At 40.5% G+C, this 18,735-nt stretch overlaps 1 protein-coding gene across 1 annotated transcript in view; it reads left to right on the forward strand.

Annotated features, from left to right (window-relative positions):
* Positions 1–18,735, forward strand: part of TENM2 (teneurin transmembrane protein 2) — a 618,654-nt gene that overhangs the window by 439,537 nt on the left and 160,382 nt on the right. Inside the window, 2 exon segments of the mRNA XM_017726535.1 lie at positions 4,758–4,992; positions 17,351–17,589. Coding sequence (XP_017582024.1) covers positions 4,758–4,992; positions 17,351–17,589 — 474 coding nt within the window.

Genomic DNA, 18,735 nt, shown 5'->3' on the forward strand with positions numbered 1-18,735 from the left:
CTGCCTTTGAAGATGAATTTAGCTTGGAAGGTGGCCCTGTGGTTCTGTGAAACACCCGTTACTCATTGTGATGGCAGATGATGTGGTTTCCTTGAGAAAACAGTGTGGCAGAGGTATTTGAATAAAGAACCAGGAGTGCTGCAGACTAGGTTTCTAATGCTGGCTGACAAGGGTTGTCTGTGGGCTTTTTAATTATTTTCTTTCAATGCATCAGCTTCAGTTTTGGGGGATTTTCTTGTTTAGCATTTGTATTGTTTAAAGCATGAGGAAATAGTTGTGTCCTTGTTCATTTCAGAAAAATAATACATGTTTGGGTTTTTTCTTCTAGTTCTTTTGTGAAAAAGAATGATGAGCAGGTGTTTATGTCTCTTTAGCATTTAATAATGTCATGGAGGATAATTCAGCACAACTAAGATACAATCTCCATTACTTTTTTGAGGTAGTATTGACAAAGAACTGGGATGCAGGGAAGCGATTGCTTTGCTTAGATTAGGGATGCTGCCTTTTCTGCTTTGTATTTCATCTCTGAGGTGGGAGATTAACTTGTTCTCCTCGGATCATTGTGTTCCTTGGATTTAGTGCATGTGTTAAGTGAGTGTACTAAAGCCTGGGAAGAACTATGAAAAACAATTTGACCATGTTAAAGCAGATCTGAAGTTTCACTTTGTATTTTAGTCAACATTCGAACTGTAAAAAAGGCCGAGCAGTGATGTTTGGAAGCGTGTGCTCAGGAGCACTTGGCCATTGCTGATGTGCCTGTAATGCTGGGAGATCCAGGGGCTCTCTCTGATCCCTGGGGCTGCCAGGCTGTGCCACAATAGGACTGTTACGATGCACAGGCTCCTGAAGGATGTGCACCCTGCTTCCCATGGTAGCCCTGCCTTCACCTGCCCTGTGCTCAGCAGGGCACAGCCACGGGCTGGGCTTTGGGCTGCACATCCTTTGCTCTTTCTTTGCATGCAAGGGAAGGGAAGATCATAGTAGCCACTCAGGTTTAGGGTTTTGATGGGGTTTTTGTTTGTTTTCAAGGAGAAAAGTACTATTTTGCATCTCGTTGCAGCTGAGTGTTACCTCTGTGCTAGCCTGGTTTGTTTAAATGTTTCACCAGATAGAAGAATGAACTGAGCAAAATATTTTTTTTCTTTTTTTATTATTTTGGTTCTGATTAAACCCAAATAAGTCAATTGGATAGCTTATGATTGCTTCAAAGCTACATAGAGCAGACTTTTTATTCTCAGATTACTTAATTACAACACAATTTCCCCTCACTCAGCTTCTAATTTGAAATGAGTGCTGCTGATATTCTTGACTGCAGTAAGATCTCTTGAAGAATCAGGTTGATTATGTGGACACCAGGCTGTGATTTTTTGAAAATGCTCAGGACAATCAATGTGTACTAAAATTGATTGGAATTAGATATATTGTATGTTTGTGAATTTAAATGAGAAATTTAAAAAATTAAAAAGCCAAAGTGTGGAGGGTACCAGTATTTCAGATTTCCAGGTCTCTGATTGTCATTATGGTTTTAAAAGACTTTTCCTTGAATCCTAAATGTTTGAACTTTTATAGTGCATCCTGGTGAAATGACTAATTCAGCTAATAATTGAGAAAAGGCATCATTTCCTCCGTATTCTCCCCCAAACCAATACTGGCTACTGCTATATCAAAAATAAAATCTATTTCCCAATGTAAAAAGCCAGATGTACTCTATCAAGATGCTCATTGTGTTTAAGCTTCCAAATAAAAAGCAATTTCCGAGGGGCCTCAGAGCGTGTCATGCCGTAGGATCCTTCAGGCCAATCCCTTCGGATCCTTTATTACAGGACAAGTGATTTACTCCTCCGAACTTCAGAGCTCAGCAGATTTGCAGGTACTGCTGGTGAAGTTTTAATTTAGGCAAAGATGCTCATAAAGAAGTGCTCAGATGTTCAGATGTGAATCCAATTTTATATCCCTGGCAAGTTCAATAGTGTTCGGCTCCTGCTTTTGATTCATTTGAACAGGTTTATGAAGAAGCAGCGTATTATGCTTTTATCTCTCTCACATAGACACAGGTGTGTGCATGCTCCCTAGTTAGTACTTTATATATATAAGCTTTTATATGTTTTAATATAAGCTATATAATATCTATATGAAGTTAATATTGGTATTTGTTTATTTTTCTATATTAAATGCTACATTTGTCTTGCAGCAGGTTTCAGAGTTTTTGCGGCTGCAGTGTGTGCTCAGTTACCCATGCGTGGCTTATTTTGCACAGTGTCTTATATTTACTGTGTGGGAACAGAGTCTTGAGGCAGATTAAATAATTTGTGGTAATTTGATTTCAGCTCTTGCTTCCTTCATCTTAAAGAAATGCTGTTCATTCTTATTGATGCGGACTTGGCTCACTTTTAAGAACAGCCTCCATGATATTGTGGTGACAAGATTCAGAGTCTTTATTTAACTGGTGCTACCGTGGCTCTCAGAGCAAAACTGTTTTGTTTATGTGGGTATGACTTTTTCATACTTATCCTTGAGAAGGAAAAGCTGCATCTAAAGTGAGTTGAGAAAACATGAAGCACATGAATCTTTTGAAGTAACTATTAACACAAGGGCACATATTTGTATTTTATCACTCATAAATATTCACTTATTGAAATCCAAGCATGCTTTGTCTAAAGTGAGAACACAGACTAGGAGAGTAATTCCCCTTAAACTTCTGTGTATGTGGAGATTGTCCAAACACATTTTTTTCCTGCTGTGTCTTGCTCTGCATGCTATTGTAGAATGGCACGGGATCTAGTATAGATTAGAGATGTGATGTTCTTGGTGGTCCAGATGGGGGTTTTAAACATAAAACTTCATTGGCTAAACAGTATTTTTTATGCTTAGATAAGACATAAGCAAGGATAGCAAGGGGAGCTGCACATATGATGGCCTTAAAATTTAGGAGGTGTTCATGAAAGGTGACTTTGTATTTAAAGCAGTTGACATTCCCACAGGATGCACATTTGGGCAACAGACATTCAAGAAAGATAAAAAATCTGCTGTGTAGATTTAAGGCAACATGTGGAGGATGCAGAATTTATTATAATTCATTTCTTAAAGTTTCTTGTCAGAGGACAAGTTGTACTTGCCCTGTGTAAGTCCCAGTAAACCTGTCTGTCTGTTCTTCACCAGCCTGCGCTTCCCCAAGCCCACAGAAACGCTGAAGAAAATGAATGGCCTCTCTCCAAAAACGCTGTTCTCGTTCTGTTCCCTGGTTGTATTGCTGTTAGGAAGAGGTGCTTTCACTGCTTTTCCCTGGGGCAGGCAGTCTGCAGAGCAGTGCCAGGAGAGAGCTGCCCCTGGGGGTGTTGCACAGAATCAGTTAGGTTGGAAAAGCCTCCCAAGATCCTCAAGTCTGACCCCTAAGCCAGCACTGGGAGGTCACCACTAACCCATGTCCCTAAGTGCTGCTACAGCTCAGGGTTCCATACCAGTGAAATACCCTCTTGGTATTCGGGGGTTTGGGCTCTGGGGTTTGGGTTTGGGGTGTTATTTTGTCTCTTGGATTTCTTTGTTTATTTTGGGTTTTTTATAAATATTGGTCTTAATTAAGTTACAGTAATTACTCAGTTAAGCAGCTTTTCTAGACTTTTTTTTCATATGACAAAGATCAATCTTGCTGCAAATGATGTTTTGTGATGTTTTCTTTTATTATTTGATTCATTAAGTACAGAATTTTCTTCAGTTTCTAAAAACAAACATGCATCATTAGAATTATGATTTCTCTAGTATTAGTGATTAATGTTCACTAGAAAACTGCAACTTGATACAATGGCTAAAGCTTGCAGTTCATAATTGTGTTTGTTTTCTTTATTCTTTTGCTGTTTTTATTAGACATAAATTATTGCCATGTGTGGAATTTCACGTGAACTTATTTACCAGTCTGCATTGGTTTAGAAAAGTGACAATGTTAGAATGACACCTTCTTATCAGATTTTCTTTTCATGTGCTGTTATTTTAATCCATTTGCCTTACTGATTAGAAAAAAATATTTTTCATTATCGATTCAAACATGTCAGTACTCAAAGAATGAGAAAAGTTTTTTTCCTTCTTTATCACAAAAAAAATCATTTTTCAGTGAAAGAGACTGAAAGAGTTGCATAATTTCCAGATCTTGCTGTGTGTTTGTAGCATTACTAAATAGAAAAATACAGGCCAAATCCTGACCACATGGAATAACATGAAAGATACCATCACTGCCTTGTTGCTCTCTTTTCATATTTGGAGTTTAATCTTCTTGTGTGGGCACAAATCCTGTTCATTGGAAGCTGATTGGTAAAATACCAGTGAATGAAAGAAGATTGATTTCTCTGATTAAGTTTCATAGGGGCCTAAAGACCATATTCTCAAAAGCTATTTTTAATCCATTAAGGTTCATCTGCTCAAAGCCCCTTACAGAAATGGGGGGAAAGTTCCTGTCAGTAGCTGTAGGGAATGGTCAAGCCTGGCTTCTGTCCTGGCTGCCCACCCCACTGAGGAGACTTTCTCCAGGGAGAATCCATAAGGAAGTATTTTTAAATTTAAATACAGTCTTTGTCAACGTGCCAGCTGTGCAGGCTGGAAGCACTGTTTTATGTTGCTGATCTCAAATAATCACTGATCGGATTTGCCCACAGTTTGATGCCCACAGTTTGATGCCCACAGGTCCAAGAGGCAGTGGCCCCTTGAAAACGCAGAGGAGAGCAGTGTCATCACACACAGCTGTGATTTGTTTTTCTTTTCTGTTTTAGGCCCTTCAAATCATCATAGCCAGTCAACGCTGAGGCCACCTCTCCCTCCTCCTCACAACCATTCCCTGTCCCATCATCATTCCTCTGCCAACTCCCTCAACAGGAACTCGCTCACCAATCGCCGGAACCAGATCCACGCACCCGCTCCGGCGCCCAATGACCTGGCCACCACCCCCGAGTCCGTGCAGCTCCAGGACAGCTGGGTGCTCAACAGCAACGTCCCGCTCGAGACCAGGTGGGTGGCGTGGACGGGCACCCTGGGGGATGCCATTGATGGTCCTCCAAAGTGCACAGAGAAAACCCTTATCTTGTTGGGAGGTGGGGTCTGGTGTCCTGTGCGACAGGGGGGGGTTTTCTGACACAGCATGGGGAGCGAGTGGCATTAGAACACCCAACAGCCCCAATCTGCTTTGCACTGGGAGGTGGACAGTGAATAGCTCTGCTCACATCCTGTTTCAAAGCCTTATTCACTTGGACCTTCCTTGCATACACAGCTCATGCGATTAGTACAGCACATTTATATCACAGGCTCAGGGACAACTTACTTAGAATTCATATTGACTGTGCTGCTGAAAAATTATACATTTTGCCTTTCCTGAAGCAACAAACAGAGGCTCACTTGACATTATGCATTTTGGGAGACTTTGAGAAACAATCCGAGATTCAAGACTGACAGTACTATAATTTTAATTTATACCTCATCCAGCATGCAAGTTCATTTTAATCTCTTCTGTACGTGTTAACAGCTTGATGCCTGTGGGGCAAACAGCAGCATATAAATGAAAAGGTGCAGCACTTAGGCCTGACAGAGAAATAAATAAATAAATGCCTGACATGCTGCTGGTCTAAATATTCTGGTTTGTTGTCATTTGGGGTATGGAATGTCAAACATATTTAACTTGCACTTTAAATAGCAGAGTTGGCAGAGCTGATCTCTCAGAATTTAAAATTAGCCATTGTGGTGCTGAATAAAGTGCTTGGAATAGCAGGGTGGTGTTGCTTGCCCAGATAGTGATAAACACAGTGAGCAGGTGGAGGAGCTGGGCTGCTGGGAGCACTGGCTCCTGCCAGGGTTTCAGCTGCTTGGTTGCCACAGCTTCTGGGATGTTACATTTGGTTTGCAGCCTCCCGGGACTGTAATGCCGCTCTGCTGGATTACACCCCGAGTAGCCACATACGGGGTAGTTACGCCCTCATGCAGCCTCAGCCCAGGCCCTCCAACATTTGATTAAAGACTGGTCGTCTGGTTTGGAGCTCTGGAAGGGGCTGGGTTGGAGCTCACAACACCAAGGCTGTTGTTACTCAGCAGTTGGGTACAGCTCCATGGGGAGCAAATGAGACGGGAAAGGGCAGGGAGCCTGTGCCAGTCTGTGCTGGGCTGGGATGTGCACAAGGGGCTGCCCTCACATTGTCCTGCTCTGATAAAATGGGAACATGGGTGCCATGAAGAAGTGGGGTGCTGAAAAGCAAATGCAGGTTATCCAAAGCCAAGATGGCCAAAAAAGGAAAGGAAAGGGATTCTTGCTTACTGAAGGTTTGGAGCTAACTTTCCCAAAAAAAAAAAACCATCCAAAATCAAACAAAAAAAACCCCATGATGCTGAGCTCTGAACTGCTGCTCCTGTGAGAAGCTCTGCTATTTTATAGAACTTAATTTGGACATCCTGAATTTGTTATTTATTGCTAAGAATCACAAGATGGAAATGTTGGTCCTGTTCAGCCCAGACTGGTTCTTGCTGTGTGGTTCATTGCCCAGGATTAGTACTTCCTTTTAATTCTGGTGTAGAGTGGCCAACTCTGTGCCTGGTCTGCCTCTTTCTGTATGGAATTGTTCTTGGGTACAACAATACCTGAAACCTGTCCTTTCTGAAGGCTCAAGATTGTCCCAATTTACCAATAACTTTACCTGGAGGGAATTCCTTGGATATTCACAAAAGGATCATTTGCCGTAATGCTGGTGTCTCTGAGCCACAGCACGGGGCTGGGGTTTTACTGTCTGATTTTGTACCTATTCCCAGCCAGAGGTGACTGTGAATACCATTATTTAATTCTACTCTTTCTTCTTACCATGAAACCTGTGGGTGTGTCATGTTGATGACAAAAGGTTACTTTGTGAATACTGTTATTTTTGGAGGTTTCAGGATGCCCGACAGTTAATTGGAGCTTTTTGGAAGACAGGTTTGTCACAGGCAAGTATTAAGCTATTAGAAAATGTCCTGGCAGAATTGCTGTGTTCCAAGTCTATTCCAGAGCTGCTTCAGGATCGATTTTAGTTCTTTTCTGAAATTACACACCTGACAGGGCTTGATGACAAGTTTCATCACAAGAATATTAACTCAGAAGATGACTGAAATTGATGCTTGTAAAATCATTGAGACTTTCAGAATTAGCCTGTAATTTTTTCATTTTAAAACTGGCGTTTCATCTACATTCATACCAATAGCCACACAGAAAAAAAACCAAAACCATCTTTTTGGGAACTTTTTACTTCAGTCTTTACTTCATAGCTTTAGCTTGTTGCAAAATACTGACCCCTCTCATACTGCCTCTTCAGAGTGCACTACTCTAATTTTTTTATCTTGTTATCTGTTTATTAATCTCCATAGTGGAGTGCTCAGGAGGCAAAGCCAGCACTGACAGCACCTTCTTTATCAAGAGAGGGTTTCATAACTTTGCATTTTCGTCTCTCAGTTGTCTTCAGTAGGTTTTGTGCTCAACTGAAAATGATGTGCAAGTGGTCACGTTACTGATTATGAAACAAAAAGTGGCACCTGAGCTGTCTGAAGGGAATGCTTTGTGTCAGCCCTACAAAACTCAGATCACAATTTAGATTCCAGATACCTCTTTATCTAACAGTACCAAGTGCTGAAATCATTGAATAATACAACACGTGTCTGCATGTTGGTTGGTTTTTTTTTTCCCTGCTAAGAATATTTTAACCTTCCCTTTGTTCCTTTGGTGTCTTAAGCAGTTTGGGCTAAATTCAGACTGGAGACATCACATTTCGTAAATACATCCTTTCTCTATCTCTTGTTTCAATATTGATTGGGGATTGTTAATCACATTTGGTTTATTTTCTTTATGATGTAAAGGAAGCTTTGACTGCTTGCACATGTTTTCATGTGGCCCTTTCAGGCAACTGTACCCAAATCTTTGTGTATCCTTTGTGGTGCTGTATTTTTTACACAATTATGTTTAGCTGTATTTCAGCAGCTCGTTGCTTCTAGTGGAGTTACGAGTTTGCGAAATGCCTATGCAGAGTTCCTAATTGTACTTTTTTAGAGTCATAGAATGGTTTGGGTTGGAAGGAGCTTTAAGGATCATCATGGGCAGGGACACCTTCCACTAGATCAAGTTGCTCAAAGCCCTGACTAACCTGACCTGGAACACTTCCAGTGATGTGTGCTTGATTTTAGTGTGCTTATTCCTGGTTCAAGGCAAACAAAGAGGGGCTGTGCCTTCCCGAGTCTGCTGCTGCTTTATGGCTGCACATGCTCCCAGGCTGGCTGCATAATCGTTCTGTTTTCTTTGAAATAAGGGTCTGTAATGGAAGGGTTGAAATATCTCTAAGTAAGGACACAGTAATGCATGGCTGTAGCACTTTTATGGTGCTATTTTTATGGTTCATTTCTGCAGTATTTAGCCGCTTTACCTTTAGGCTCGGAGCTGCTGTTTAATGCTCTTTAACTTTTATTGTCCTCTTGCAGTCTGTTTCAAAGCATCTCCTCCTCCTCCTAACAAAGTGCTGGTTTCCACCTTCTCCAGTTGAGAGGTGTTCCTTTATTGCCTCTTTAATCATTGCTTTCCAAGGGGATGTGTGACGAAAATACTGCCTTTGAACATCCCAGTGTGGGTCTCGTTCCTTCCTGACAGCCAGAGAGGCAGCGCTCTGCTTTAAAGCTGGGCATGCTTTGAGGGCACAGGGAGAAAGGAATGGCTTTGCAGGGGAGGTTCCCAGGGCTCCTCACACAGCAGGAGTCCTCTGGTGTGGGAACCTCAGACAGGCACTGGGCATAATGGGATGGCTGGTGAGGGAGGAGAACAGAGGAGCTTTCATGGACGGATGTTTCACTGAGATTGCCTGATTTACTAATGCCTTTTTCATTACTTTATATTGATGTAAAATTAATTGATACCATTATAATTAATAATACTTAATTTGGGAGAAAAAAATACTTGAATTAAATAGAAATTACTCTTATTCTTCAGTTCTCATAATTAGTCTCCTAATTTGAAATATTTTCAGTCCGAATCTTTCAGTTGTAAAGATAATTTTGTATCTATGTCTATAATTTCTTTGTGCTTGCTCACAAGGAGCTGATGCTAGGCTTTAAGGAAGACTGTAACATCCTAATGCTTCTTCTGTGTTTCAGGAGAAAGGATGATGGCCACTCTTCTGGTGATTATGAAATCGTTGTCTTTAGATCTTGTGGGCTGTAGTATGAGACCACTGGTCCAAATCTGGGGTCATTTGTGCAAAGTTCAGTTTAAAGATTGAGAAATCTGAAAATTTAACCTGAAAAGAATTCCTATGAACCCTAAAAGAACTCCCATGTTGCACTTCAAAATATTTGCCTTCTCCTGGGTTTCAGGCTGCATTTGTTACTTTGCCAGTGTGATTCCAGCACAGTCACTCTGGGTGACCCTGAGGACAGCAATGAGAGATAAATGGGTGGAGCAGCAATGTGAGCTGTAACCCAGTCTGCACCATGCAGGGCTTGAACTCAAAATCATGGGGTAACACAGCTGGGAAACATCTGCACCCAGTGCTCCTGGAGCTGTAGCCTTGCAGTGCAGCAATGAACAGTACCCTGTGCCTGTGCATAGGCTGTGGCAGTCAAGAATAGGGTGCATGAGGAGAGGGATTTAATGGTGGGGAACAGCATTATTAATTTTTTGAGAAAGAAATATCTGAAATGTTGTTAATACTGCATTCACATTTTGTACCATGTTTGGGTGCCCAGATCAGCTGCAGAACTTCTGAACTGAATATGTAAACTTGAAGTTTCTGAATGTGTTGAAGTTCCAAGCTACAGCTGCTCTCTGCAATTGTCTGCCTATTTTCAATGATGTCTCAATATTTTGATATCTTTGTACATGATGCAAAATGTTCTGGAACAGAACAGTGAAACAAAATTTCTTTTCCTTTTGTTAATGCAAATTCCTAGGATATATTGGGCATAACAAACAACTGCTTGGAACAGTGAAGCGAGTCCTTACTCTAATTTTGCATTGTCTTTTGTGGCTTTCTCTTACCATTTACTTGCAGCTACAGGTACATGTGCTAGAGCAGGTTATTCCCCTGAGACCGAAGGTTGGAGCAGGAACTGACTCCTTCATTCTCTTGTTCCTGCATGTGAAGGTTGCAGAAAGGTTGTGGGGATTTTCCAAATAATTAGGATCTGCATAGATAGATTCTGGACCTGTCTAAAAATCAAAAGCATTTTAGAGAATTAAGGAAAGCACAGTCAAAAGCACCCCCAAGGACTTTAAACACATTTGGGCCATGTACTTGGAAGAATTCCAAAAGCACTGTAGAAAGGTCATTTTTAGCAGGCTACTGGAATATCGTTTTCATAACTAATATAGGCATGAATAGGAGAGAGAAAAGGGTGAAGGGAAACACTACAAAAGCAGGATACATAATGACGATTCAGAAAATCAGTCTAGATGTACTCCCACTCACGTACACATAAGCTCAAAGAAGTTTTTACTGATTGCAGATAATTGCATGTTTTCATGATCTTGTTTTAACTTCTGGGTTGTGCAGAGTGAACAGGCAGCGTGAGTGACTGCGCAGGAAGAGACAGGCACGTTCAGGGTCTTTATGAAAAAGAAGTCTAGAGTTATGAGATTTTGGTTCCTCTTCTTTTAAGTTTATGTGTCGGCTTATAAAGTTCTCTCAGAGTTCTGAGTTTTATTATTCTGTTCTGTTACTTATAGACTTGAAATAGCACTGTTAGTACTTTTTCTTTTTTTCTTGTTAAGTGAGTGGTTGAATTAAGAGGTAGTGAAGAGCTTACATGTATGCCTTTTAAAATAGAAGTGTTTTGAAATTATGTGCATTAATTGATGTAGAAATTTAAAACTGCATGGACCCATTGAAATGCAAAAGACTGTTATCATTATCCTCACCACTGGAATAACAAATGGAGGCATTATTGCACTTCATCACTTGGAACCATGCAGCAACCACTCAGAACCCTCTGGCAAAAAAAGACACAAGGTTTTCTGCTTAAGGAGCAGAAAAGAGAAAGTTCCTGTAGTTGAGCAGGTTCAGAGCTGCCTAAATGTTCCAGGATCTGCTGATTGATCCTGCTACACTTTCATGTAAGTGCATATGCAAAGACCCTGATTTTTTGTGTTTGTGTCTGTGGCTGTCCTGTTACTCTTTACTAGGCGTTAGCCAGCAGTTTCATTGCTGCATTCCTGGGGAATAAACGATAGTGCAAGAAAGAGATTCATAAATTTAAAGGGCAAAGCAGTCATTGACTGGCTAACTCCCACAAAAGCTAACTAGGATTCAAGCAGACAGGCTGAGTGGGCTCACCACCTCTTGCAGAGTACCTGGAATCTTGTTGACCACACGGGCATCAGTCAGGAAGGTGATGGGTGGCTCCTGTAGCTCCTGTAGCCATGTGCCAGCAGCTCCTCTCCCTTGCTGGCCTTCCTGGGTTTTCCCTTTCTGGAGTTTATGCCTTTCCAAGTTGGTGTTCTCCATCTCAAACTCTCGAGCTGCTCACAATCCCCACTTCAGCAGTCTCTGAAATATTTTCAGAGACTCTCCTTATTTTCCACTGTACCTTTCTACAGCTTCTCTCACAGCTCTGCAGTGTCACAGCTCAGTAGCTTCTGAGCAGCTGGGGACAGGGCAGTGCCATGGGGACATGCCAGAGCCAGGCCAGGAGCACATGGTGAGACCCCCAGAGAACGCTCCAGGGGTCAGCTCGCAGTGGGATTAGGGAGAGAGAAGCTTGTAAGAGTGTATCCAAAAGTATCTCAGTCTCACAGATGAAGAGCAGGTGTCCTGTGGAGAGGGGCCCAGCACAGAGCTGTCACTGCCGCTGTCGCGCAGTGCAGGTGTTTTGCCTTTGTGGCTTTGTGAGCGATGCCTGCTTGGTTTTGTTTAATAATATGACAGATCAAGGTGCCCAAAGGTTGGCACCTGCCTTTCTGTACAGCACCCTGCCTGGCTGTCAGGCAGTGTTCAATTACTGTGCTTCACATGTCCAGCTGTGTCTTTGTTAGAGGGTGGCAGTGGCGGTGACAAGCCAACAACTCGCAGCAACCTCTGTGACATTGCTTTACACTCCGCGGTTTTTAGAACACTTTGCCTGGGGACATGAAGAACCCAGCCTTTAAGGAATCATCAGCCTATCAAGAGCTGAGGAGCTGGAATTGGAGCTGCTCTGGGTGCTGGAGGGCTGCTGCAAGGATCAGCAGGTTACAGTGGGTACAAGTGTTGCATTGATACTGATGTCTTCATCCTGAATTACTGTTTCCATGCCTAACAGAGTGTCCTTAGTTACTGCATCAGTATCTGCAGCAGGCTGAAAAGCACTGAAATAGGGTCTTGTCATGGAGTGTCCTTTGTTTCCACAGGCATTTGGGTGTGGGGGTGCACAACACACAGGTGTGTAAAATGGCCAGCTGGTTTATATAAGTGTGTATTTGAAATAGCTTTCCATTGAAAAATCTGTCTTACTGAGTTTAGTCTGTGGATTTGACATGATTGAGACAATTTCTTGTAACTGTACAATTTAAACACAAATAGATAACACTTGTTAGGCTTTATTGCTGGCTTTAGAGTTCTAGGCACTCAAAAGGAAACTTCCGTGCAGTTTTAGCACATCAGAGAGCCCTCAGCTGTGGAAACGTGGCTGATGGTCCCATGTTTTCTGCAAGAATCTGAGAGAACATGCAATTAAATCCCATTTGGGGAAAGACTGTGACTGTGAAATAGGTAACCAAAGCTTGCACCAGTCTACCACTCAGAGTTCATTTTTTTTCATAACAGGCATAAGAACAGCTTGTAGTTTTCTTCAGAATTGGTTTCTTTTTGTTTGGAAGCTAGAAGTCTTCCATAAAACTTCACTGTCTGAATTTGGTAGCCACTTTGAGACTTCCACTGACATAAAATGACTCATGGCTACTTTTATGGCAGACTTTGAAAACTGCAGAAGATATTTTTTTATCACAATGAAAGCCAGCATACTATGTTCTGTATTCCATTGTTTCTTTTCTGGTAAGAATAAATGTCCAATAAAATTATAGACAGATGTGATTTTACCGCAGCTTGAAGATATTTTTAAATCCTAGAACAGCTAAATTGAGCTGTTTCTATTCTCTTGGCATGTAGCTTTTCTATTTTTTAATTACTATTAAAAACCCTATAAAATAAAAAAAAAAGACAATTTAAGCATTACAATTCTATGTAAGCCTTTTTTTTTCATACAGAAGAAGTTTAGGACAGTATGAGGAGGGAAAGAAGCAATTTATGTTAGAAAATGTCTTGTTCTTCCTTTCTATTACAGTTTTTCATCGCAAAACCAATTTTTTTTTTCTACTCATTCTTGCAGTGTGCTGCCATGACAATCTGTCCAGAAAGGAGGGGGGGAAAAGCTGATTGTTCTCTCAAAAAATATGGAAGTTAATACAGTCTGTCAGACCACTATTCCCTGAACAGCAGAGGTCCTTTTGACCTGTGGGAAAGTACATGCTAGAGAGAGCTCTGAATTAATGAAGAAAGCAAAATATAGCTTTTTCCATTTACCATTAGTGCACAGAACAGTGGTCAAATGTCCCCTCGCAAGCTCAGCTCTCCCAGATGTCACCTTTGTGGTGGTGTCAGCGATGAGGTGCACGGATGTGACCCCCCACAGCAGCAGTGCTGAAAACAGAGGGGGTGAATCCTGAATCCTGTAGCCTGAATCCGGAGCCTGCGAGCAGGAGAGGAGAGCACAGACTGAGCTGCAGGGTTAACTTTTGTTCTGTGGGAAGCACCCAAGCTCCTTCCACAGCTTTTCAAGGACACTGAAATTAGAGAATCATTGTAGGCTGGCAACCATATTTTGTGATTTTTTTCAGTATGGAATTGTCTTATTGATCCACAGAAATCAGGGAGACTGGGCTGAGACTTAGCAAATTTACTCCCATATTTTCAAAATATTAGATTAGTCCTAGTCTGATTCAAATTGCTAACACTTAATTGTGAGCTAGAAAATGTGTCTTTCTTAATTGTGTTTGATAGGTGAACACGTAAGACAGAGAATACAATTTTTTAATTCTTATATGGAGTGTATTTGAAATTAAGTGAACTGGTATAAATCAGATCATTTCTTTTCATAAGCAGGCATTGTACAATGCTCCCAGCTTTACCACTGTGAGGCTGTAATTAATGTTGATAAATGCTCATGTTCTCTCTGTGCAGCTTCAGCCCACAGACAATTGGTTGTACCAGAGCATGTCAAATCTCACATAAAAATATGGCTATAGATCATTGGGTTTAGGGATAGAGTTGAGACAAGTCAATTTATTTCCATTAGTAGCTGAATCTAGATTTAAAACTCTGGGGGTCCAAGTGTTTTTGTCCATGATGTTCTCAGTCTTTCTGGTGTGCTTTGCTAGGATTTAAGGTATACCTGCTAATCTGGCCCCCAGCTTTGGAATGCAGTGTCCATTTTCCAAAGTGTCTTGGGGGATATTTAACATGTCTTTAGTTAAATGCCTTTTTTAAACTTTCGAAGGCAGAACTTGTGTACTTTCAAGATGGTGTGATGTCTTCTGATAGCTGCCACTTTGTCAGGGGTCCATATTGAGACAGTGAACTTTCAGCTTTCAAAATGCATGGGTAGGACAAAATTCAGGGTTTATCCAATGACATTCTTTCTTTTTGGCTTTGGCTTTGATAATGCCATCATCTCATGTAGCCTTTTCAGTCAGCTTTTTTTGCTTCTACAAAGTTCTGATTAGTTTTAACAATATCACAGAGATCCTGTTTGTATGGACAAGTGTTTTGGTTTTCTTTATATACTTTATGTATCTCAAAGAGGATCACGGTGGAACTGCTTTTTTGTTCTACTTTTTTTGTCTTCTCACATGCAACAGTATATGATTGACATGTTCTATTAAAGCATATCTAGATATTCATTAATTCAATTTTAATGGGAGCAGAGTTTCATTATATATCTGAGTTTACTTTAACAATGCTTTATATTAAAATTTCTGTTGGTGCTGTAGCTGCCTTCTCAGCTAAAGAGGACATAAAATTCCTGGGTTTAAAAGTATTTCAGATAAAGACAGTTCCAAGGACTCTAATTTCCAGTTTCATTCTAAAAGATCTGCTTTGGGGCAGGGAAAGGGTAAGCACTGTTTGTTACAGACCCTTATGTCCAAAGCTAAGAGGGTCGTTCCTGCCGTGGGGATTCCGGAGGAGAAGGGGTCCTGGGCTGAGGCAGATGCAGAGTTACCCTGAATAAGAGGAGCTTTCCTGCCTGCCTTTGTCTCACCAGCTCCATCTTCCTTCTGGCTTTCCCTTGTTCCTCATGCTCCGTGTCATTTCAATCCCTAGGTCCAATCATGGAAGTGCTCTTGTGCTCCCAACACTGGAGAGCAAGCAGAAAGGACTAAACCTGCTTCTGCTGACGAGTTAATCAGGTTCTACCCAGACAGAGGGAGCAGAAGAGTCAGTAGGTCTGGTGCAACACAACAAGCCCCATAGTATCATTTACCCATCAGTCACTTTAATTGAACTGTTGCAAAGTAAAGAAACATTTAAAATGAAGTGTTCAAGACATCAGACTGCCATTATTTCTTGCTTTCCTTTAACTGAAAGAGGTTTTTCATGATTTAAAAGTCTGGGTAATTTTAAGGGGAAGTATTTTAGCATTTGCCTTTATTGCTTTTTCTCAGAGATCACCTATGATGTGCAGAAAAGAAGCAATTCTAACCTCTAATGTGCCTCTCTGATGAAGAAAAAGAAGGACAGATTTATTTGTTAAAGAAACCCCAATGTTTCTATGAAGTAACTGGTTAGAATTAATCTGTTTGAGTTTGATTGTGTTTCTGAAGTCTCCAAAGTACAAAGAGAAAGTTTTGATGGTGGATACTGCCACTGTCTTTGTGTATTTTCTGCAACAAACTAGATTTTGGTCACCGATGAAAGGTATGTACAAGGCTACTTGGAGTTTAAAAATCAGTAACAAAGGCGGTGTCAAAGTGATTGTTCATATTTGTTAATAGAGTTTATTAATTGATGCACTAAAAAAAACAAAAAAAACCCCACACATATTTTCAGAGGCTGTCTTCAACTGGAAATGTTTAATCAGAAATCAGGGGAACCTAGCCAGCCTTCCTTTTACTGTCTTTTGGCTGTGTTCAAGTTCTGTGCAATCTCTTATACTCTGGGTTTTATTTCAAAACTAGTGTTTTAAAAAATGCCTTTTAAATCACTTCTGGTATTCTGTAGAATAGGTATACACTGATCTATGCTTGACAGTAGGCACATTCATGATCGTGGGCTGGAAAACATACTTGGGAAACACATTTCAGCCTCAATCTTCCAAATTGTTGTTGTCAGTGAGTGACATGGATTTTAAAGCTCTAACAGGTGGTTTGAGAGTGACATACTGGATTGTATCTGAATAAAAATGTTAAACATATTTTACATTGGAAGTAAGACCTGCGTTATTTTAGGCTGTGATTTTGATTTTGGAGATTACTGAGTGTCTTCATTCTGTTTGATTCCAAGAAGCACTTGTTTTTCAGAGCTGTGAAGGGAGAGGGTATGGAGCAAGTCTTCAGAGCTCTCTGTCTTAAGCCAAGTGACTTTCTGTAAGACCACAGCCTGTATTCTGTGCTTCTCCTTTCATTGTCTACTGGAACATGCTTGTAGTCAGTTCTTCCTGACTGTGAGAAGTTAATCTAAAGAAACCAGTCTTACAGTTTGCTTTCTCCATTTCTTCTGTCTGGAATGTGTTGACAGCATTTTCTGAGATTCATTAGAGAGTGTATTCTGTCCCTTATTTTCTTCCTTACAAATGTACGGGCAGTCGAAATCCTCTTTTTATCTGCTGAGTCATGTGCTTTTGGTAATTGTCTTAGCCGTTCAAACCAAACCTGTGTACTATTAAACCACAAAATCATGGTTAATTCTAGTTCTGGCAAGATCTTCTCCTACAGGACTATGGGTTTTGCTCAGTACGTTCTTACGATTTTGCTGGGAGCTTTTGCCAAGAGTGTAAATGAGACTCAGAGTGTGGTTTTCTTAGAATATTTTGAGTGGCGGATTCCACAGGGAACTCCCAGACATTTCATGGGTCATGCTGGTGTTTTAGCTAGTATGTGGTCAAGTTGCATCTAATTACAGAAAAGATTAAGAAAGATATCCTGACACTGTATTTTAGTGCCAGTTGTTAAGATCTGGTAGCAAAAAGACTGAGAATTTTCATCTCCCTATTTCTTCCTACAAAATCCTTTTTCTTTTTGGTTGAATTTACCAGGCTGTGGCAGCTGGAATGGTATAGGAGTAGGAGATGTTCTTTCTTAACTACAGGACTTGCCATTTTCAACTATGTTCCATTTTATGTTTTTCAGGCATTTCTTGTTTAAGACATCTTCTGGAACTACTCCGCTGTTCAGTAGTTCTTCCCCTGGTTACCCGTTGACCTCAGGAACGGTTTATACTCCACCTCCCAGACTGTTACCTAGAAATACATTCTCCAGGAATGCATTCAAGCTGAAAAAACCCTCCAAGTACTGTAGCTGGAAGTGTGCTGCTTTATCTGCAATTGCTGCTGCAGTCCTGCTTGCCATCTTGCTAGCATATTTCATAGGTAAGGCTGTGTTTTCTCTGTCAAATCACCTGGCTGTGTCAGAAAATGAAAGTTCAGCAGATGAAAGGATGCTCAATGTGTTTCACAAATGTGTGTTCTTAGTGAGCAAATAATATTATTATTCCTTATTCTGATTAATGAGGAAAAAAAAATGTTCAAGTCACGTTCACTGTCATAAGAGCAGTGGAAGCAAGAATTTGATTCAAGATTCTTAATGTGCAGTGTTAACTTTAGGTGTCAGATATGCACATCTCATAGATGGTCCAAACAGAGTGATTTAATGACTTTTTGATGTAGTGCCATATGTTTAAAAAGTATTTAGAAAAAAATGTGATAGGTGGTGAATTCACATAAATAACAGAAGCTAGTGGCATTTGAATTCAAATATTACCATCACACGCTGCCTTTAGATAAAAAAAAGAAACAAAATAATTTTGATTACTAGATCTCAGTCTGTATGGGTCTGTGTGCCTAAATCCTGGTGGTGTTAAATATGAATCATTAGATGGTTCCATTTTGCATGCAGTTATTTTCCATATTCCACTCATCCTTAGCATTTTGTAAGGAAAAATATAGAAACGCTGAATGTTGCATTTATTTCCCATGATTCATATATTAATAGCAACCACACGGTGTCCTAATCCGTTCTGTGGTTTTTTTGAGATGTTTTTAACATGCTGCTGAGATTTTGTCTTTCTTAATTCAATTAATTTTGGATTTCCTCCCCCTTCCCTGGTACCTCTTTCAATCTCTGTTGTTGTAGAGGTTTATCTAAGTGTCTACACAAACTACCGGTGTATTTTGCACTTTTTTCAGTGCCTTTAACAATATGCTGATGACAGTGATGTGCTGCACAAACTCTTTAGCTTCTCTGACTAAATGGCAAAATTATGGTAGCTTGACAATATTTTCTGTTAATACTTTCCAGACCTATTCTTTGTAGGATTTATTTCATCTGTGAAGCTATTCTCACATATGGCACTCAAAAGATCTATAATGATGTGCTGAATTTTCTCTCTCTTTTTTTTTTTTGATCCTATGTAACCTGACTCTTCAGGATAGACACCTGAAAATCCCATTTTTCATACTAATGAGCTTCCATATGTGATTAATATATACAGTAGTAGGAAAGAGCTGGCTGAATAT

The sequence above is a fragment of the Corvus brachyrhynchos genome, unplaced genomic scaffold (assembly GCF_000691975.1).
Source record: "Corvus brachyrhynchos isolate BGI_N302 unplaced genomic scaffold, ASM69197v1 scaffold262, whole genome shotgun sequence".
Lineage (NCBI taxonomy): Eukaryota > Metazoa > Chordata > Aves > Passeriformes > Corvidae > Corvus > Corvus brachyrhynchos.